The sequence below is a fragment of the Salmo salar genome, chromosome 16 (genome assembly GCF_965601325.2).
Source record: "Salmo salar chromosome 16, fSalSal1, whole genome shotgun sequence".
NCBI classification, from domain to species: domain Eukaryota; kingdom Metazoa; phylum Chordata; class Actinopteri; order Salmoniformes; family Salmonidae; genus Salmo; species Salmo salar.
In genome coordinates, this window is record NC_138306.1 from 74,997,501 (window position 1) to 75,020,000 (window position 22,500).

Here is a 22,500-nt window from a genome sequence, read left to right on the forward strand (position 1 = left end):
GCCCAGAAACTAGAATATGCATATAATTGTTTGATTTGGATAGAAAACACCCTAAAGTTTCTAAAACTGTTTGAATGGTGTCTGTGAGTATAACAGAACTCATATGGCAGGCCAAAACCTGAGAAGATTCTATACAGGAAGTGCCCTCTCTGACCATTTCTTGGCCTTCTATAGCCTCTTTATCGAAAACAGAGGATCTCTGATGTAACGTGACATTTTCTAAGGCTCCCATAGGCTCTCAGAAGGCGCCAGAACGGGGAATGATGACTCTGCAGTCCCTGGCTGAAAAACAGTAGCGCATTTGGAAAGTGGTCGATCTGAGAACAATAATACGAGTGCGCGCGTGCACGTGAAGACACCATTTTCTTCTTTCAGTCTTTGAACGAAAACAACGTCTCCCAGTCGGAATATTAGCGCTATTTTACGAGAAAAATCGCATAAAAATTGATTTTAAACAGCGTTGACATGCTTCGAAGTACGGTAATGGAATATTTTGAATTTTTTTTGTCACCGTTCGGATAGGGACCTGAACGCATGGACAAAACAGAGGATATTTGAACATAACTATGGATTATTTTGAACCAAAACAACATTTGTGGTTGAAGTAGAAGTCCTGGGAGTGCATTCTGACGAGGATAGAATCCTCTCAGGTTTTTGCCTGCCATATGAGTTCTGTTATACTCACAGACACCATTCAAACAGTTTTAGAAACTTTAGGGTGTTTTCTATCCAAAGCCAATAATGCATATTCTAGTTACTGGGCAGGAGTAGTAACCAGATTAAATCGGGTACGTTTTTTATCCGTCCGTGTAAATACTGCCCCCTAGCCCTAACAGGATAACATAATGTCCTAGGAGTGTCATCTGATGAAGATCATCAAAGGTTAGTGCTGCATTTAGCTGTGGTTTTGGTTTTTGTGACATTATATGCTAGCTTGAAAAATGGGTGTGTGATTATTTCTGGCTGGGTACTCTCCTGACATAATCTAATGTTTTGCTTTCGTTGTAAAGCCTTTTTTAAATCGGACAGTGTGGTTAGAGTAACGAGAGTCTTGTCTTTAAAATGGTGTAAAATAGTCATATGTTTGAGAAATTGAAGTTATAGCATTTTTAAGGTTTTTGAATATCGCGCCACTCGATTCCACTGGCTGTTGACTAGGTGGGACGATTTCGTCCCACATACCCGAGAGAGGTTAAAGTAATGATGGACTGTCATTTCTCTTTGCTTATTTGAGCTGTTCTTGCCATAATATGGACTTGGACTTTTACCAAATAGGGCTATTTTCTATATACCACCCCTACCTTGTCACAACACAACTGATTGGCTCAAACGCATTAAGAAGGAAAGAAATTCAACAAACTTTTAAGAAGGCACACTAGTTAAGACATGAAGGTCAGTCAATTTCGGAAAATGTTAAGAACTTTGAAAGTTTCTTCAAGTGCAGTCTGTCGTGTCTTTGGCTATGCCGGATGAAGTGATATGACATGCTAACTTATAAAATGATTTCTCTGTATTTAATATTACCTGATTAAGCTAATCATGTAAATGTAATTAACTAGAAAGTCGGGGCACCACGGAAGAACGTTTATAGAGCTGTTATCTTCCGAATAAACTCTTAAAATACTTTGTAATATTAACCCTTGTCTTATTTTCAGTCTCATAATGAAAGTTGTAAATTCTTGGTTATCTTCACGAACGCTGGCTAACAAGTTGAATCAGCAATACAAAATTGGGTTTAATTATTTATTTACTAAATACCTAACTAATCACACAGAATTACAAATACACAGAATACAATGATGTCATACAGAAAACGTCCCGGTAGACGGAACAGATATGACGGCTGGTTACACAAAGGAAAGGGGGTTGGGCTTGAATGAAAGAGCGGGAAGATTTAGGAACACAGAAACAGCAGCTATGCTATCGTAAATACATTATCTTATGCATTCTAAATTACCGCCCATTTGGAAAAGGAAAATGCAATAAATATTTACTCTGAGCTGCGCTTCGGTAGATTGGTCGTAGATGCTGGCCGGGTTGGCCAACAGATCTCCCTGTTTTCGGAAGAATGTCAATGGTGGTCCATTGGATACGTGGTGGTATCTTCGTCTGGTTGTTAGACTGGATCCGTCGTCCGTCCTTTCCTAACCCACGTTAGCAGCGGCCGCTGCTAACTCAACGGCTAGGAAGTAGCACTTCTGTAGTGAATAAGCTCAAAGTTCATACCAGTTCATACCAGAGCTCACGCCGAGGTTGGCTTAGTTCTGTACTTGACATGTGTGTCCTTCTAACGTAGAGGCTGCAGACCTCCCGTACTGGAACAACCTGGTTATCTTTTCGTCAAAGGATTATATAGTGGAGAGGGGGAGGGAGGTGTTTCATCGTTTATAACCGCTGTCTTTTCACAGGGTTGGGCCACTGATCGAGCAGGGCACTTTCCTTATGAAAACCCAATTCTCTCGTTTGGAAGCTAAAATTACATTTAATCTCCTAACAAACATTTTCAATATCAAACATTTCAATTGCATAACAATTCCATGTGACTCTGATAACTAGAGGGTGGATACTTTCCCAGGTACAGTTTATGTCGTCCTGTCATCAATCATAATGTCTCAGATGACAACTGAAATGAAATCCATACTCATTACGTTATCAAGCATATTTCCAACTGGTTTTATTAACAAAATATGGTTCCTTTTCCCCATTTGTTTGATGTTCCCAGACTCTCTATATTTAACACAGGCTATTCACGTCCTTCAGTAGATTCAGAGAGGGGAAGAGAGAAAGGTATTTATGGGGGGGGGGGGGGGGGGGGTCATAAACCTTACCCACAGGCCAACGTCATGACAAGTCGCAAAAACCATCAAGCGCTGTGATGAAACTGGCTCTCATGAGGACCGCCACAGGAAAGGAAGACCCAGATTTACCTCTGCTGCAGATGATAAGCTAATTAGATTTACCGGCCTCAGAAATTGAAACCCAAATAAATGCTTCACAGAGTTCAAATTACAGACACATCTCAACATCAACTGTTCAGAGGAGACTGTGTGAATCAGGCCTTCATGGTCGAATTGCTGCAAAGAAACCACTACTAAAGGACACCAATAATAAGAAGAGACTTGCTTGGGCCAAGAAACATGAGCAATGGACGTTAGACCGGTGGAAATCTGTCCTTTGGTCTGGAGTCCAAATTGGAGATTTTTGGTTCCAACGGCTGTGTCTTTGTGAGACGCGGTGTGGATGAATGGATGATCTCCGCATGTGTATTTTCCACCATGAAGCATGTAGGAGGAGGTGTTAAGGTGTGGGGTTGCTTTGCTGTTGACACTGTCTGTGATTTATTTAGAATTCAAGGCACGCTTAACCAGCATGGCTACCACAGCATTCTGCAGCGATACGCCATCCCATCTGGTTTGGGCTTAGTGGGATTATCATTTTTTTTTCAACGAGACAATGACCCAACACACCTCCAGGCTGTGTAAGGGCTATTTGAACAAGAAGGAGAGTGATGGAGTGCTGCATCAGATGACCTGGCCTCCATAATCCCCCGACCTCAACCAAATTGAGATGGTTTGGGATGAGTTGGACCGCAGAGTGAAGGAAAAGCATCCAACAAGTGCTCAGCATATGTGGTAACTCCTTCAGAACTGTTGGAAAAGCATTCCAGTTGAAGCTGGTTGAGACAATGGCAAGAGTGTGCAAAGCTGTCATCAAGGTAAAGGGTGGCTATTTGAAGAATCTCAAATACAAAATATCTTTTGACATATTTGTTTACACTTTTTTGGTTACTACATGATTCCTTATGTGTTATTTCATCGTTTTGATGTCTTCACTATTATTCTACAATGTAGAAAATAGTAAAAATAAAGAAAAATCATTGAATGAGTAAGTGTTCTAAAACTTTTGACCGGTAGTGTATAAAAATGTGTCTAAAACTAATTGAATGTGTCATTTAACCAATTGCACGTTATGGCAGCAAGGTGTGGGGTCCACTTGCAAAACAAGATTTCACCCAACGGGACAAACACCCAATTGAAACCCTGAATGCAGAGTTCTGTAAGATTCTCCTACATGTCCAGAGGAAAACTACAAACAATGCACGCAGGGCAGAATTAGGCCAATATCCACTAATAATAAAAACGAAAAAAATAGCAATTATGTTTTGGGGACATCTAAAATACACTGACCCCCTCTCATGTCATCACCAAGCCCTGCAATGCCAAGAGCTGTCACACCCTGATCTGTTTCACCTGTCTTTGTGATTGTCTCCACCCCCTCCAGGGGTCACCCATCTTCCCCATTATCCCCTGTGTATTTTATACCTGTGTTGTCTGTTTGTCTGTTGCCTGTTCATCTTGTTTGTCAATTCAACCAGCGTTTTTGTCTCAGCTCCTGCTTTTCCCCAGTCTCTCTTTTTCTCGCCCTCCTGGTTTTGACCCTTGCCTGTCCTGACTGTCACGTCCTGACCAGTAAAGGGGTTATTTGTTCTTGTAGTTTGGTCAGGATGTGGCAGGGGGTATTTGTTTTATGTGGTTCAGGGAGTGTTTGTGTATGTGTTCATGTAGAAGGGGTATTTGGTTTATATGGTTCGGGGTGGTTGTTTATGTAGAGGGTTATTTGATTTATTAGTCCAGGGTTTTGGTTATTGTTCTATGTTAGTTTTTCTATGTTCTGTCTAGGTGTTTGTATTTCTATGTTTTGGTAATGGGGATTGGGGCCTTCAATTGGAGGCAGCTGTCTATCGTTGCCTCTGATTGAAGGTCCTATATTTAGGAGTGTTTTTGTCATGGGAGTTTTTTATATTTCTGTTAAAAGCCTATCCCAAACCTTATCCCTTACCTGAACCATTTGGAGTTAATGCCTAACCTTAAGATTTCAGAGTTAACGCTTTTTTCATGTTTTGAACAACTTAGAAATGTGACGTTTGAGAAACATCAATGTCTAATTCTGCCATCAGACTGTGAGAGCTTGCTGTTCCCTTCGTAGTGCAATACTGTTGTCCAGAACCCAATGGCCCCAGGTCAGAAGTAGTGCACTGCATAGGGAACAGGGTACCATTTGGGATGCAGCTGAGGTGTGCTGTGGTATGTGGATATAGTTTATGATAGAGGCTGCGTTAGTGCATGTGTGTGTGTGTGTGTGTGTGTGTGTGTGTGTGTGTGTGTGTGTGTGTGTGTGTGTGTGTGTGTGTGTGTGTGTGTGTGTGTGTGTGTGTGTGTGTGTGTGTGTGCGTGCGTGCGTGTGTGTGTGTGTGCATTCACGTTTGTGTGTGTTCTCTCTGAACAAGTGATTTACAAAACAGAATCCTTGGCAGGGAACACAGAGAGAGAGAGAGCGAGAGAGAGAGAGAGAGAGAGATTAGTGTAGTGTTGCAGTCAGATAAGTGACTCTATTGGACAGTGTGTAAACAGAGAGAGGATGAGGTGTTCCAACACAGGGGAGATGAACTCTGCTGTTCAATGGGTTTCTAGACACTCAGTCCTCTATACAGCACCTCTAGTCTACACCTCTGCAGCCTCTATCATAAACTATATCCACATACCATGAATCCCTTCAGCTGCATCCCAAATGGTACACTATTCCCTGTGTAGTGCACTACTTCTGACCTGAGGCCATTGGGTTCTGGACATCAGTATTGCACTATGAAGGGAACAGTCTCATGGCATAATCAGAGATTTAAGTTTCTCAAACGTCACCTTTCGAAGTTGTTCCAAACGTCACATTTCGAAGTTGTTACAAACGTCACATTTCGAAGTTGTTCCAAACGTCACATTCCGAAGTTGTTCCAAACGTCACATTCCGAAGTTGTTCCAAACGTCACATTTCGAAGTTGTTCCAAACGTCACATTTCGAAGTTGTTCCAAACGTCACATTCCGAAGTTGTTCCAAACGTCACATTTGTTTAAGGTGACGTTTAGGCATTAGCTCTTAGACGTTGAGTTGACGTCTGTGTCCAGCGGGTAGTTGGCTGTACGTATCCTAGAATAACCACACGTTGATGCTAGCTCAGCAGTTCAGCAGTTCAGCAGCTCACCATATGGTAATGATATGAGTCCTGTTACAGCAGTATGATGGCTGATAAAATGAGTTATTAATACACTATACTGTACAGCTGCACTATTACAGCTGACGTTAACCTGTGAACTGGACACGTTTCATCATGATCAATGTCTTCCAGTGTTCTGCTCTGTAGGTACCAGATGGAGACTGAACATGTTCAACTGTATTTTCTCATAAAATAATTGTGAAAGGCTGCTGGAAGCCAACAACCCCATCAGTTCATTCAAGTTGTTTAAACCCCTTAGAGCTGATTGACACACCGGTGCATCGATCTAATTAACATAATAAATACATGCCCATCAAAATCCGTCAGTTTAAGCTAGAGATAGCTGGTTTTTTTGAATGGGCTGAGTCTCAATCCACCACATCCGCCAATATCGCCCTTCCGCATCTGCGGTGAAAGGTGGCAGAGCTAGAGAGGTGTTTGTCAGACCAGGAGACATCCCTGAGCTTTCTTATATCTCATACATATAGATCAAACACTTCAAAACCTTGTTTCTTCTGATTTATTGTTTGACTGTCTTTATTTGCCATGTATGAATGGGTTATTCAGTGTGTTTCTCTGGGCTATAGTAGTAAAGGCACATGATGGTCATTATATACATGTATACACAGCCACCGCAATACACCGTTTGACAGCTGGGATTTTAATGTCAATCTGCTTCCTGTTGTTGTGCAAAATTTCTAGTTGTTGAATGATTTGAGAGAGAGAGAGAGAGAGTGTGTCTGTGTGTGTGTGTGTGTGTGTGTGTGTGTGTGTGTGTGTGTGTGTGTGTGTGTGTGTGTGTGTGTGTGTGTGTGTGTGTGTGTGTGTGTGTGTGTGTGTGTGTGTGTGTGCTCTCTGAACAAGTGATTTACAAAACAGAATCCTTGGCAGGGAACAGAGAGAGAGAGAGAGAGAGAGAGAGAGAGAGAGAGAGAGAGAGAGAGAGAGAGAGAGAGAGAGAGTGAGATATTAGTGTAGTGTTGCAGTCAGATAAGTGTCTCTATTGGACAGTGTGTAAACAGAGAGAGGATGAGGTGTTCCAACACAGGGGAGATCACCTCAGTTGCATTCCAAATGGTACCCTGTTCCCTATGTAGTGCACTACTTCTGACCTGAGGCCATTGGGTTCTATCCCCTCTATTCCAGCTTCCTCTCCTTCTCTCTCTCTCCCTGCCTCTCCCTCATCCTCCCTGCCTCTTCCCCTCATGCTCTTTAACTAGTTGTGTGATAAGAGGTGATATTAGCAGCTTTAGCACTGTGACAGGAATGCTAACACACATCTAACTGACATTCTCACACACACACACACACACACACACACACACACACACACACACACACACACACACACACACACACACACACACACACACACACACACACACACACACACACACACACACACACACACACACACACACACAAGTACATAGAGAGACAGAGGAGACTGGACGTGTTAGGATGTGTGTGTGTGTGTGTGTGTGTGTGTGTGTGTGTGTGTGTGTGTGTGTGTGTGTGTGTGTGTGTGTGTGTGTGTGTGTGTGTGTGTGTGTGTGTGTGTGTGTGTGTGTGTGTGCGTGTGCGCGTGTGCGTGCGTGCGTGCGTGTGCGTGCGTGTTAATCCTGTTTAGATACATTTCTAAATTAATTGCCTTTTTGATTGATGTTTAATCCCTATTCTTTCCATGAATCCCTACATCAGACATGTTAATCAACAGAGGACAAGGTTGCTGGCAGCAGAGAACAGGAACACATGCAGTAGATCGTGTGAGTACAGATAGATTTATAGTGGGGTGGGTTGTTAACGGAAACCTCGGCTTTTGTCCCAGGTGACAACAGATCCAGAAGTAATGGAAACTTCTGATCCACTGGGAATGTGATGAAAGAAATAAAAGCTGAAATAAATCATTCTCTTTACTATTATTCTGGCATTTCACATTCTTAAAATAAAGTGGTGATCCTAACTGACCTAAAACAGGGAATTGTTACTGGGATTAAATGTCAGGAATTGTGAAAAACTGAGTTTAAATGTATTTGGCTAAGGCGTATGTAAACTTCCGACTTCAACTGTACACACACACACACACACACACACACACACACACACACACACACACACACACACACACACACACACACACACACACACACACACACACACACACACACACACACACACACACACACACACAGAACTTTGGACCCTGGGACTAAACTCCTCCCTCTGCAACTGGACTTCCTGATGGGCCGCCCCCATGTGGTAAGGGTAGGTAACAACACATCTGCCATGCTGATCCTCAACACAGGGGCCCCTCAGGGGTGCGTGCTCAGTCCCGTCCTGTACTCCCTGTTCACTCATGACTGCACGGCCAGGCACGACTCCAACACCATCATTAAGTTTGCCAATGACACAACAGTGGTAGGCCTGATCACCGCAACGATGAGACAGCCTATAGGGAGGAGGTCAGAGACCTGGCCGTGTGGTGGCAGGACAACAACCTCTCCCTCTTCGTGATCAAGACTAAGGAGAGGATTGTGGACTACAGGAAAAGGAGGATCGAGCACGCCCCCATTCTCATCGATGGAGCTGTAGTGGTGTCCACATCACCAACTAACTAACATGGTCCAAACACACCAAGACAGTCGTGAAGAGGGCACGACAAAACCTATTCCCCCTCAGGAGACTGAAAAGATTTGACATGGGTCCTCAGATCCTCAAAAGGTTCTACAGCTGCACCGTCGAGAGCATTCTGACTGGTTTCAACACTGCCTGGTATGGCCTCCGACCGCAAGGCACTACAGAGGGTAGTGTGTACGGCCCAGTACATCACTGGGGGCCAAGCTTCTAGCCACCCTATTCATAGACTGTTCTCTCTGCTACCGCACGACAAGTGGTACTGGAGCGCCAAGTCTAGGTCCAAGAGGCTTCTAAACAGCTTCTACCCCCAAGCCATAAGACTACTGAACATCTAATCAAATGGCTACCCAGACTACTTTCATTGCCCTGTTATTATCTATGCATAAGTCACTTTAATAACTCTTCCCACATGTATATATTACCTCAATTACCTCGACTAACCGGTGCCCCCGCACATTGACTCTGTACCAGTACCCCCTGTATATAGCCTCGCTATTCTTATTTTACTTCTGCTCTTTAATTACTTGTTACTTTTATTTCTTATTTTTGTAGGTATTTTTCTTAAAACTGCATTGTTGATTAAGGGCTTGTAAGTAAGCATTTCACTGTAAGGTCTACACCTGTTGCATTCAAAGCATGTGACAAATAACATTTGATTTGAAACTGTGGCTGCTACAGGGGATTTCAGCACCTTGGACAGCACCCACCAGATAGAACACAACTATGTGTCCATCTGTTATCATCTGAAAATGACTTTTTCTCTGCTCCCTTCCTCCCTGCCTCCATCCCTCCCTCCTTCCCTCTTTCCCTCCCTCTATCCCTGCCTCCATCCCTCCCTCTTCCCTCTTTCCCCGCCCTCTATCCCTGCCTCCATCCCTCCCTCCTTCCCTCTTTCCCTCCCTCTATCCCTTCCTCCATCCCTCCCTCCTTCCCACTTTCCCTCCCTCTATCCCTGCCTCCATCCCTCCCTCCTTCCCTCTTTCCCTCCCTCTATCACTGCCTCCATCCCTCCCTCCTTCCCTCTTTCCCTCCCTCTATCCCTGCCTCCATCCCTCCCTCTATCCCTGCCTCCATCCCTCCCTCCTTCCCTCTTTCCCTCCCTCTATCCCTGCCTCCATCCCTCCCTCTTCCCTCTTTCCCCGCCCTCTATCCCTTCCTCCATCCCTCCCTCCTTCCCACTTTCCCTCCCTCTATCCCTGCCTCCATCCCTCCCTCCTTCCCTCTTTCCCTCCCTCTATCCCTGCCTCCATCCCTCCCTCTTCCCTCTTTCCCCGCCCTCTATCCCTGCCTCCATCCCTCCCTCCTTCCCTCTTTCCCTCCCTCTATCCCTTCCTCCATCCCTCCCTCCTTCCCACTTTCCCTCCCTCTATCCCTGCCTCCATCCCTCCCTCTTCCCTCTTTCCCCGCCCTCTATCCCTGCCTCCATCCCTCCCTCCTTCCCTCTTTCCCTCCCTCTATCCCTGCCTCCATCCCTCCCTCCTTCCCTCTTTCCCTCCCTCTATCCCTGCCTCCATCCCTCCCTCTATCCCTGCCTCCATCCCTCCCTCCTTCCCTCTTTCCCTCCCTCTATCCCTGCCTCCATCCCTCCCTCTTCCCTCTTTCCCCTCCCTCTATCCCTTCCTCCATCCCTCCCTCCTTCCCACTTTCCCTCCCTCTATCCCTGCCTCCATCCCTCCCTCCTTCCCTCTTTCCCCGCCCTCTATCCCTGCCTCCATCCCTCCCTCTTCCCTCTTTCCCCTCCCTCTATCCCTTCCTCCATCCCTCCCTCCTTCCCTCTTTCCCTCCCTCTATCCCTGCCTCCATCCCTCCCTCTATCCCTGCCTCCATCCCTCCCTCCTTCCCTCTTTCCCCGCCCTCTATCCCTGCCTCCATCCCTCCCTCTTCCCTCTTTCCCCTCCCTCTATCCCTTCCTCCATCCCTCCCTCCTTCCCACTTTCCCTCCCTCTATCCCTTCCTCCATCCCTCCCTCCTTCCCACTTTCCCTCCCTCTATCCCTGCCTCCATCCCTCCCTCCTTCCCTCTTTCCCTCCCTCTATCCCTTCCTCTGTCACTCCCTCCTCTCTTTCTCCCTCTCCTTTTTGTTATCCCTCTCTACTTGCCCAATGAAAAAAGCCTGAATGAATTGGGGACAATCCTTATCAGTCAGTAGACTTTTTTTCCGAATGAAACATCAAAGACTTTGTGTGGATTTAGAATCTGAATTAGGAGGGTGAAAATGTGAAGGGTATTAAATGGAATGCTGAACTTAATGGTTCATTGGCTAAAATGCACTGAATGGGCTTGACGGCAAGCTGCAGGCTAAAACAGCAGGCTACTATCGACATCAAGATGAAACGTAGAGAACATCAAATACCGGAGCAAAAAGTAGTGTTGTCATTTCGAATGGGAAGATAACAGCGCTGATAGAAATCTCATGTGGTTGTTCTGCCACACAAACACTCACGCGCGTGCGCGCGGGCATCTGGTCTGTCTTCAACCGGCGCCCGTCACAGACTGACAGAGCGGGGCGACTGTTCTCAGTTGCACGCACTCCCCTCTCGTCCTCCGTCGATATCAAGGGTTCCTCTGCCTTCCTTATTATTTATTTATGAGTAACCTAACTTAGAAAAAGAAACAGAGGTAGCAACCGGATTGCAATACCAGCGTAATGCAGGAAAATAACAAGTCCAAGGAAAGAGGGGGAAACGGAAAAAAAGACGGGGAAAGACAGAGAAAATGCAGTTTTTCTGACGTGCGGACGTTTCTCCTCTCATCCTTTATTATATAATATTTACAGCGTGTCTTTTCTTTCTTTGTTTCAACTTAAAGAGAGAAAACAACAACATCAGGTGGACTTCAGTATTAAAAACAAAACAACTCCAAGACAAACCACGAGTGAGAAAAAGAAAACGAGCGATACTTTCTCGTCTTCTCTCTTATTCTCTCCTCTCCTCTCCTCTTCTCTCCTCTCCTCTCCTCTCCTCGCTTTTCTGTCGAAGCAACATAATGGAGTATTTGTATCTACTTGGTCGATGGATGTGCAACTACTTTATACCCAGGAGAATTCGCCCATCTCCCTTTTTCACCGGGAGATTTCTCTCGCTGTTGGTTTTCCTCCATGGCTTCGTTTTCCATCCCGACCCGTGCCTCTCCCACCCCCAGCCATGTCACATCCTGGCTCGGATCGGACACACGGTTCGTCTCGGTGCTCTGCTTCCCACCGGACAACCAGCCAGGGTACAGAACGCTCTGAACAGAGCCTTGACCAGCCTGAAGCACCGGGCTGGAGAAGGCAACCCGCCTCTTCTGCCCTACAACCTCACCCTGGAGGTAACAAGTTAATTCATTCATTAGTTCATTCATGAAAGAGTTAATGTCTCAGTAATGCTCTCATGTGGATCATCCATCCATCCATAATTCATTTTTTCAATTGGCAACTAGCCACTCAGTCAGTTAGATTGTGTCTGAAATGACACCCTATTCCCTACACTTGTATGGGATAGGGTGCTTGTAGGGAATAGGGTGTAATGTCAGACACTCTCTCCCTTCCCTGTCTGGAGGTGGTGTCTCGGGCCCCGTCTGGTGGCGACCCTGTCTCCCTGTCCAGGTGTGTGTGTCAGGAGCTGGTTGTGCGAGGGGTGACAGGTGTCCTGGCCTTCCCTCGTTCACCAGAGGAACTCATCCACATCGACTTCCTGTCCTCCTTCCTGGAAATACCTTTTATATCACTACTGGAGGACCTAGAACCACTCAGAGTTAAGGTAGGATCTAGAACCACTCAGAGGTAAGACCTAGAACCACTCAGAGCTAAAATGAGACAGAACCACTCAGAGTTAAGGTAGGATCTAGAACCACTCAGAGGTAAGACCTAGAACCACTCAGAACTAAGATGAGACAGAACCACTCAGGGCCAATGAAGGACCTAGACCCGCTCAGAGTTAAGGTAGGACCTAGACCCACTCAGAGTTAAGGTAGGACCTAGACCCACTCAGAGTTAAGGTAGGATCTAGACCCACTCAGAGTTAAGGTAGGATCTAGAACCACTCAGAGTTAAGGTAGGACCTAGACCCACTCAGAGTTAAGGTAGAATCTAGAACCGCTCAGAGTTAAGGTAGGATCTAGAACCGCTCAGAGACAATGCAGGACCAAGAACCACTCAGAGCTAAGATGAGACCTAGAACCATTCAGAGCTAAGGTATAGGAATGATTAGTTTCATATCTTTACAGATGGAGTGATTAGTTCCATATCTTTACAGATGGAGTGATTCGTTTCATATCTTTACAGATGGAGTGATTCGTTTCATATCTTTACAGATGGAGTGATTAGTTTCATATCTTTACAGATGGAGTGATTAGTTTCATATCTTTACAGATGGAGTGATTAGTTTCATATCTTTACAGATGGAGTGATTAGTTCCATATCTTTACAGATGGAGTGATTAGTTTCATATCTTTACAGATGGAGTGATTAGTTTCATATCTTTACAGATGGAGTGATTAGTTCCATATCTTTACAGATGGAGTGATTAGTTCCATATCTTTACAGATGGAGTGATTAGTTTCATATCTTTACAGATGGAGTGATTAGTTTCATATCTTTACAGATGGAGTGATTAGTTCCATATCTTTACAGTCGGAGTGATTAGTTCCATATCTTTACAGATGGAGTGATTCGTTTCATATCTTTACAGACGGAGTGATTAGATCCATATCTTTACAGATGGAGTGATTAGTTCCATATATTTACAGATGGAGTGATTCGTTTCATATCTTTACAGACGGAGTGATTAGTTTCATATCTTTACCGATGGAGAAATTAGTTTCATATCTTTACAGACGGAGTGATTTGTTTCATATCTTTACAGATGGACTGATTAGTTCCATATATTTACAGATGGAGTGATTAGTGTCATACCTTTACAGACGGAGCGTTTGTGTGTGTGTTAGTATTCCTAGTGGCAGCCTAAGCTGTGTGCCAGTCAGTCACTCTCGTCTCAGACATATCCTCATCTCTACGGCTGAGCAGCCAACTGCAACACACACACACACACACACACACACACACACACACACACACACACACACACACACACACACACACACACACACACACACACACACACACACACACACACACACACACACACACACAAACACACAAACACACAGGCTCAGGACTCAAGAGAAAGACTGTGGTGGGAAGAAAGAGAGAGAGCCAGTCAGAGAGATAGAGAGAAGGAGGAGTGTGAGGAAGGGAGAGAGGGGGAGGGTGTAGAGAGAGGGGGGAAAGGAGGGAGGACTAGGCTGAATAGAGTGTAATCTGTCATGCTATTGGAAAAGTGAACCATTCAGAACTGAACTCTGTCTAGTTCTGGCCACAGAAGAGGGAGGAGATGAGGAGGAGAGGAAGAGAGAGGGAGAAGATGAGGAGGAGGGGAAGAGAGGGGAAGAGAGAGGTAGGAGATGAGGAGGAGGGGAAGAGAGAGGGAGGAGATGAGGAGGAGGGGACGAGAGGGAGGATATGAGGAGGAGGGGAAGAGAGAGGGAGGAGATGAGGAGGAGGGGAAGAGAGAGGTAGGAGATGAGGGAGGAGATGAGGAGGAGGGGACAAGAGGGAGGATATGAGGAGGAGGGGAAGAGAGAGGAATGAGATGAGGAGGAGGGGAACAGAAAGGGAGGATAGGAGGAGGTGTAGGAGAAGAGAGAGGGAGGCACTTAGCAGTAGCAAGCTAACGGATACATGCGGATGGGTGGTTCTATTAAGTCTGTCTGTCTGTGTGTCTGTATGTCTGTATGTATGTCTGTATTTGTGTGTGTGCGTGTGAATGTACAGACCTACACACCCAGAAGTGTGTGACTTGGCAGATGAGAGTGATAATTCCTCCTAATGTACTTTAAATAATTACAATGATAAAATGACCTGAACAAATAAATCACACTGATGGAGGAGAGGATGTAGGGAGGAGTGGAGAGGATGGAGGGGAAGGGAAGATGAGGGGAGAAGATGGAGGAGAGAAGGAAAATGGAGAGAAAAACTAGAGAGGATGAAGGAGGGGAGGGGAGGGGAGAGGAGAGGAGGAAAGTGGAGAGTATAGAGGAGGGGAGGGGAGAGGAGAGGAGGAAAGTGGAGAGTATAGAGGAGGGGAGGGGAGAGGAGAGGAGAAAAGTGGAGAGTATGGAGGAGGGGAGGGGAGAGGAGAGGAGGAAAGTGGAGAGTATGGAGGAAAGGAGGGGAGGTGAGAGGAGGAAAGTGGAGAGGATGAAGGAGGGGAGAGTATAAGAGGAAAGAGGAGAGGAGAGGAGAGGAGAGGAGAGGAGAGGAGAGGAGAGGAGAGGAGAGGAGAGGAGAGGAGAGGAGAGGAGAGGAGAGGAGGAAAGTGGAGAGGAGAGGAGGAAAGTGGAGAGGAGAGGAGGAAAGTGGAGAGGAGGGGATAGGAGCAAAGTGGAGAGAATGGAGGAGAGTAAGGAAGAGAAAAGTGGAGAGGATGGGGAGAGGAGAGGAGAAGAGGAAAGTAGAGAGGATGGAGGAGAGGAGAGGAGAAGAGGAAAGTAGAGAGAAAGGAGGAGAGGAGGGAAGAGGAGAGGAGAGGAGAGGAGAAGAGGAAAGTAGAGAGGAGGGGATAGGAGCAAAGTGGAGAGGATGGAGGTGAGGAGGGGAGAGTAGAGGAGAGGAGTGGAGAAGAGGAAAGTGGAGAGGATGGAGGAGAGGAGAGGAGAAGAGAGAAGAGGAAATAGAGAGGATGGAGGAGAGGAGGGGAGAAGAGAGGATGGAGGAGAGAAGAAGAGAGTAGAGGAGAGCAGAGGATGGAGGAGAGGAGGGGAGGAAAGTGGAGAGGAGAGGAGCGGAGAAGTGGAAAGTGGAGAGGATGGAGGAGAGGAGAGGAGAGGAGAAGAGGAAAGTAGAGAGGAGAGGAGGGGAGAAGACAGGATGGAGGAGAGGAGAGGATGGAGGAGAGGAAAGGAGAGGAGAATAGGAAAGTGGAGAGGATGGAGGAGAGGAGAGGAGGGGAGAGGAGAGGAGAGGAGAAGAGGAAAGTAGATAGGATGGAAGAGAAGAGGAAAGTGGAGAGGATGGAGGAGAGGAGAGGAGAGGAGAAGAGAGGAGAGAAGAGGAGAGGAGGAAAGTAGAGAGGATGGAGGAGAGGAGAGGAGAGGAGGAAAGTGGAGAGGATGGAGGAGAGGAGAGGAGAGGAGAAGAGGAAAGTAGAGAGGATGGAGGAGAGGAGGGGAGAAGAGAGGATGGAGGAGAGGAGAGGAGAAGAGGAAAGTAGAGAGGAAGGAAGAGAGGAGGGAAGAGGAGAGGAGAGGAGAGGAGAGGAGAGGAGAGGAGAGGAGAGGAGAGGAGGAAAGTGGAGAGGAGGGGATAGGAGCAAAGTGGAGAGGATGGAGGAGAGTAAGGAAGAGAAAAGTGGAGAGGATGGGGAGAGGAGGGGAGAGAAGAGGAGAAGAGGATAGTGGAGAGGATGAAGGAGAGGAGGGGAGAGAAGAGGAAAGTAGAGAGGAGAGGAGCAGAGCGGAGAAGTGGAAAGTGGAGAGGATGGAGGAGAGGAGATGAGAGGAGAGGAGAAGAGGAAAGTAGAGAGGATGGAGGAGAGGAGGGGAGAAGACAGGATGGAGGAGAGGATGGAGGAGAGGAGAGGAAAGGCGAGGATAATAGGAAAGTGGAGAGGATGGAGGAGAGGAGGGGAGAGGAGAGGAGAAGAGGAAAGTGGAGAGGATGGAAGAGAAGAGGAAAGTGGAGAGAATGGAGGAGAGGAGAGGAGAAGAGGAAAGTAGAGAGGATGGAGGAGAGGAGGGGAGAAGAGAGGATGGAGGAGAGGAGGGGAGAAGAGAGGATGGAGGAGAGGAGAGGATGGAGGAGAGGAGAGGAGAAGAGAGGATGGAGGAGAGGATGGAGGAGAGGAGAGGAGATGAGAGGAGAGGAGAGGAGAAGAGGAAAGTGGAGAGGAGAGGAGCTAAGTGGAGAGGAGGGGATAGGAGCAAAGTGGAGAGGATAGAGGAGAGTAAGGAAGAGGAGAGGAGAAGAGGAAAGTCGAGAGGATGGGGAGAGGAGGGGAGAGAAGAGGAGAAGAGGAAAGTGGAAAGGATAGAGGAGAGGAGAGGAGGAAAGTAAAGAGGATGGATGGAGGAGAGGAGAGGTGAAGAGAAGAGGAAAGTGGAGAGGATGGAGGAGAGGAGAGGAGAGGAGAGGAGAGGAGAGGAGAGGAGAGGAGAGGAGAGGGAGAGGAGAGGAGAGGAGAGGAGGAAAGTAAAGAGGATGGAGGAGAGGAGAGGTGAAGAGAAGAGGAAAGTGGAGAGGATGGAGGAGAGGAGAGGAGGAAAGTAAAGAGGATGGAGGATGGAGGAGAGGAGAGGTGAAGAGAAGAGGAAAGTGGAGAGGATGGAAGAGAGGAGAGGAGAAGAGAGGATGGAGGAGAGGATGGAGGAGAGGAGAGGAGATGAGAGGAGAGGAGAGGAGAAGAGGAAAGTGGAGAGGAGAGGAGCTAAGTGGAGAGGAGGGGATAGGTGCCAAGTGGAGAGGATAGAGGAGAGTAAGGAAGAGGAGAGGAGAAGAGGAAAGTCGAGAGGATGGGGAGAGGAGGGGAGAGAAGAGGAGAAGAGGAAAGTGGAAAGGATAGAGGAGAGGAGAGGAGGAAAGTAAAGAGGATGGATGGAGGAGAGGAGAGGTGAAGAGAAGAGGAAAGTGGAGAGGATGGAGGAGAGGAGAGGAGAGGAGAGGAGAGGAGAGGAGAGGAGAGGAGAGGAGAGGAGAGGAGAGGAGGAAAGTAAAGAGGATGGAGGAGAGGAGAGGTGAAGAGAAGAGGAAAGTGGAGAGGATGGAGGAGAGGAGAGGAGGAAAGTAAAGAGGATGGAGGATGGAGGAGAGGAGAGGTGAAGAGAAGAGGAAAGTGGAGAGGATGGAGGAGAGGAGAGGAGAGGATGGAGGAGAGTAAGGAAGAGGAAAGTGGAGAGGATGGAGGAGAGGCGGGGAGAGAAGAGGAAAGTGGCGAGGATGGAGGAGAGGAGAGGAGAATAAGAAAGTGGAGAGGATGGAGGGGAGAGGAGAGGAGAGGAGAAGAGGAAAGTAGAGAGGATAGAAGAGAAGAGGAGAGGAGAGGAGAGAAGGAAAGTGGAGAGGATGGAGGAGAGGCGGGGAGAGAAGAGGAAAGTGGAGAGGATGGAGGAGAGGAGAATAGGAAAGTGGAGAGGATGGAGGGGAGAGGAGAGGAGAGGAGAAGAGGAAAGTAGAGAGGATAGAAGAGAAGAGGAGAGGAGAGGAGAGAAGGAAAGTGGAGAGGATGGAGGAGAGGAGAGGAGAAGAGGAAAGTAGAGAGGATGGAGGAAAGGAGAGGAGAGGAGGAGAGGAGGAAAGTAGAGAGGATGGAGGAGAGGAGAAGAGAATAGGAAAGTGGAGAGGATGGAGGAGAGGAGGGGAGAAGAGAGGATGGAGGAGAGGAGCGGAGAGGATGGAGGAAAGGAGAGGAGAAGAGGAAAGGGGAGGGGGAGAGGAGAGGACAGGAGAAGAGAAGAGAAGAGGAAAGTGGAGAAGATGGAGGAGAGGAGGGGAGAAGAGAGGATGGAGGAGAGGAGAGGAGAGGATAGAGGAGAGGAGGAGATAAAAAGTGCTTCTTTCATCATCAGTATCATTCCAGGTGCTTTGGCTAGTCTATAAACAGCAATGGTTGTGTCCCAAAAAAGTGCACTATAGGGAATAGGGTGCCATTACATTCTGTAACCATGGAGAATGATAGAGATGGGCCGTATTACATTGGGTAGCGCCATTGAGGACTTCCACCATTTTAATGTAGTCAACTGGGTGGGACTTCCAACTTCATTGGCTGATCCCTCCTGGTGACCCTGTTGGAGTCATGTCCAACCGAGACATCAGGATCAGCCAATCGTGAAGAAAAAATGTACTATCTTCCTAAATGGAGAATAGCGCTGCCAATGCTGCCACAGATGCTATAATGGCACAGATTCAAAGATGAGTCGTCTATCCATCTCTATGTCTGTAACGAAGGTTTGGAGTTGTTCTTGGGCAGGTCACATGCTGTTGTTATGATTAGATGTCACTGTTTGTTGAGAACTAACTCTCCTCCATTGTGATCTGTCCATCCAGCACTCTCATTTCCTCTCATTCTTCCCTCCCTCACAGTAGAAATAGAAGACTAGAACATTAAAAAGCTAATTTAGTCTCTCTGAATGTAATCACATTTAATCCTCAAACCCTGATTATGAATGAATGGAGGTACTGTTGCCAAGTGCTGGTCTTTCAAAGACACACACACACACCCACTCCACACACACACACACACACACACACACACACACACACACACACACACACACACACACACACACACACACACACACACACACACACACACACACACACACACACACACACACACAATGTCATAGACCCATCTAAATAAACAATGTCATAGACCTATCTAAATAAACAATGTCATAGACCTATCTAAATAAACAATGTCATAGACCTATCTTAATAAACAATGTCATAGACCTATCTTAATAAACAATGTCATAGACCTATCTAAATAAACAATGTCATAGACCTATCTTAATAAACAATGTCATAGACCTATCTAAATAAACAATGTCATAGACCTATCTTAATAAACAATGTCATAGACCTATCCTAATAAACTGAATTTTGAGCAATGAATTATGAAAGTGGATTTGTTTTTTAAAGCGAGGCGGGCGGGCTGCCCCCTGAAAGGTCTGTAATCGGCTCTGTATATTTTATATATATACACTGCTCCAAAAAATAAAGGGAACACTTAAACAACACAATGTAACTCCAAGTCAATCACACTTCTGTGAAATCAAACTGTCCACTTAGGAATCAACACTGATTTACAATAAATTTCACATGCTGTTGTGCAAATGGAATAGACAACAGGTGGTAATTATAGGCAATTAGCAAGACACCCCCAATAAAGGAGTGGTTCTGCAGTGGTGACCACAGACCACTTCTCAGTTCCTATGCTTCCTGGCTGATGTTTTGGTCACTTTTGAATGCTGGCGGTGCTTTCACTCAAGTGGTAGCATGAGACGGAGTCTACAACCCACACAAGTGGCTCAGGTAGTGCAGCTCATCCAGGATGGCACATCAATGCGAGCTGTGGCAAGAAGGTTTGCTGTGTCTGTCAGCGTAGTGTCCAGAGCATGGAGGCGCTACCAGGAGACAGGCCAGTACATCAGGAGACGTGGAGGAGGCCGTAGGAGGGCAACAACCCAGCAGCAGGACCGCTACCTCCGTCTTTGTGCAAGGAGGAGCAGGAGGAGCACTGCCAGAGCCCTGCAAAATGACCTCCAGCAGGCCACAAATGTGCATGTGTCTGCTCAAACGGTCAGAAACAGACTCCATGAGGGTGGTATGAGGGCCCGACGTCCACAGGTGGGGGTTGTGCTTACAACCCAACACCGTGCAGGACGTTTGGCATTTGCCAGAGAACACCAAGATTGGCAAATTCACCACTGGCGCCCTGTGCTCTTCACAGATGAAAGCAGGTTCACACTGAGCACATGGGACAGACGTGACAGAGTCTGGAGACGCCGTGGAGAACGTTCTGCTGCCTGCAACATCCTCCAGCATGACCGGTTTGGCGGTGGGTCAGTCATGGTGTGGGGTGGCATTTCTTTAGGGGGCCGCACAGCCCTCCATGTGCTCGCCAGAGGTAGCCTGACTGCCATTAGGTACCGAGATGAGATCCTCAGACCCCTTGTGAGACCATATGCTGGTGGGGTTGGCCCTGGGTTCCTCCTAATGCAAGACAATGCTAGACCTCATGTGGCTGGAGTGTGTCAGCAGTTCCTGCAAGAGGAAGGCATTGATGCTATGGACTGGCCCGCCCGTTCCCCAGACCTGAATCCAATTGAGCACATCTGGGACATCATGTCTCGCTCCATCCACCAACGCCACGTTGCACCACAGACTGTCCAGGAGTTGGCGGATGTTTTAGTCCAGGTCTGGGAGGAGATCCCTCAGGAGACCATCCGCCACCTCATCAGGAGCATGCCCAGGCGTTGTAGGGAGGTCATACAGGCATGTGGAGGCCACACACACTACTGAGCCTCATTTTGACTTGTTTTAAGGACATTACATCAAAGTTGGATCAGCCCGTAGTGTGGTTTTCCACTTTAATTTTGAGTGTGACTCCAAATCCAGACCTCCATGGGTTGATAAATTGGATTTCCATTGATTATTTTTGTGTGATTTTGTTGTCAGCACATTCAACTATGTAAAGAAAAAAGTATTTAAAATGATTATTTCATTCATTCAGATCTAGGATGTGTTATTTTAGTGTTCCCTTTATTTTTTTGAGCAGTATATTTTTATTTCACCTTTATTTAACCAGGTAGGCCAGTTGAGAACAAGCTCTCATTTACAACTGCGACCTGGCCAAGATAAAGCATAGCAGTGCGACAAAAACAACAACACAGAGTTACACATAAACAAACGTACAGTCAATAACACAAAAGAAAAGAAAAATAGAAAGAATCTATATACAGTGAGTGCAAATGTAGAAGAGAAGGGAGGTAGGCAATAAATAGGCCATAGAGGCAAAAATAATTACAACTTAGCATTAATACTGGAGTCATATATGTGCAGATGATGATGTGCAAGTGGAGATACTGGGGTGCAAGAGGGTAAATAATAATATGGGGATGAGGTAGTCGGGTGTGCTATTTACAGATTGGCTGTGTACAGGTACAGTGATCGGTATATGGGGGTATTTATTAGTGGATAGTGTCTATTTCCACGAGATAAAAGCTTGTTTCAGTGTGTCTCAGTGTGTTTGTGCTGACTGAGGCTGAGAAACATCCCATTCATATTCACATCTGATCTGGTGTTTATAAGAGAGAGGGGAGACAGATGGAGAGAGAGTGAAAGAGGGGGAGGAGGGAGAGGAGAGGGGGAGGAGGGAGGGAAGTTGTGTGAGGGTCAAGGTGTTCCAGATGTTCTCTCAGATTGTCCTTCACAACCAGCCAACTGCTTAACTCTTGGAGATCCACAGGGGAGTCTGGAGACCACAACTAAATGCATGCACACACACACACACACACACACACACACACACACACACACACTGTCTGTCTATGATGTATTGGTACTGTAATGTTTTATGCAAAACACATTCTCTATGACATCAGAGAATCTATTTAGGCGTTGTTTTGTTGCTTTACATCTCTCAGAGTATTGTTGCTTTACATCTCCCGGAGTGTTGTTGCTTAACTTCTCTCAGAGTATTGTCGCTTAACTTCTCTCCGAGTATTGTCGCTTTACATCTATCAGCGTATTGTTGCTTTACATCTATCAGAGTATTGTTGCTTTACATCTCCCGGAGTATTGTAGCTTTGCTTCTCTCAGAGTATTGTCGCGTTACACCCCCAGGAGTATTGCCGCATTAACTCTCTCGGAGTATTGCTGCTTTACATCTCTCAGAGTATTGTTACTTTACATCTCTCGGAGTATTGTCGCTTTACGTCTCTCAGAGTATTGTGGCTTTACATCTCTCGGAATATTGTTGCTTTACATCTATCCGAGTATCGTTACTTAACTTCTCTCAGAGTACCGTTGCTTTACATCGCTCAGAGTATTGTTGCACCTCTTATGGACAGGCGTTCCACTAGCGGAACGCCTCACCAATATCCAATGGTAGCGCCTGGCGCGAAATATGAAAAACCTTAAAAATGCTATAATTTCAATTTCTCAAACATATGACTATTTTATACCATTTGAAAGATAAGACTCTCCTTTATCTAACCACATTGTCCGATTTCAAAAAGGCTTTACAACGAAAGCAAAACATTAGATTATGTCAGGAGAG

At 46.4% G+C, this 22,500-nt stretch overlaps 1 protein-coding gene across 1 annotated transcript in view; it reads left to right on the forward strand.

The window, feature by feature from the left end:
* The first annotated feature begins 11,194 nt into the window (after nucleotides 1-11,194).
* LOC106595577 (glutamate receptor ionotropic, NMDA 3B) overlaps nucleotides 11,195-22,500 on the forward strand; it is a 66,741-nt gene continuing 55,435 nt past the window's right edge. The window contains exons 1-2 of the mRNA XM_082962417.1: nucleotides 11,195-11,992; nucleotides 12,223-12,423. Coding sequence (XP_082818543.1) covers nucleotides 11,669-11,992; nucleotides 12,223-12,423 — 525 coding nt within the window. The 5' untranslated portion in view covers nucleotides 11,195-11,668. The remainder of the gene's footprint in view (nucleotides 11,993-12,222; nucleotides 12,424-22,500) is intronic.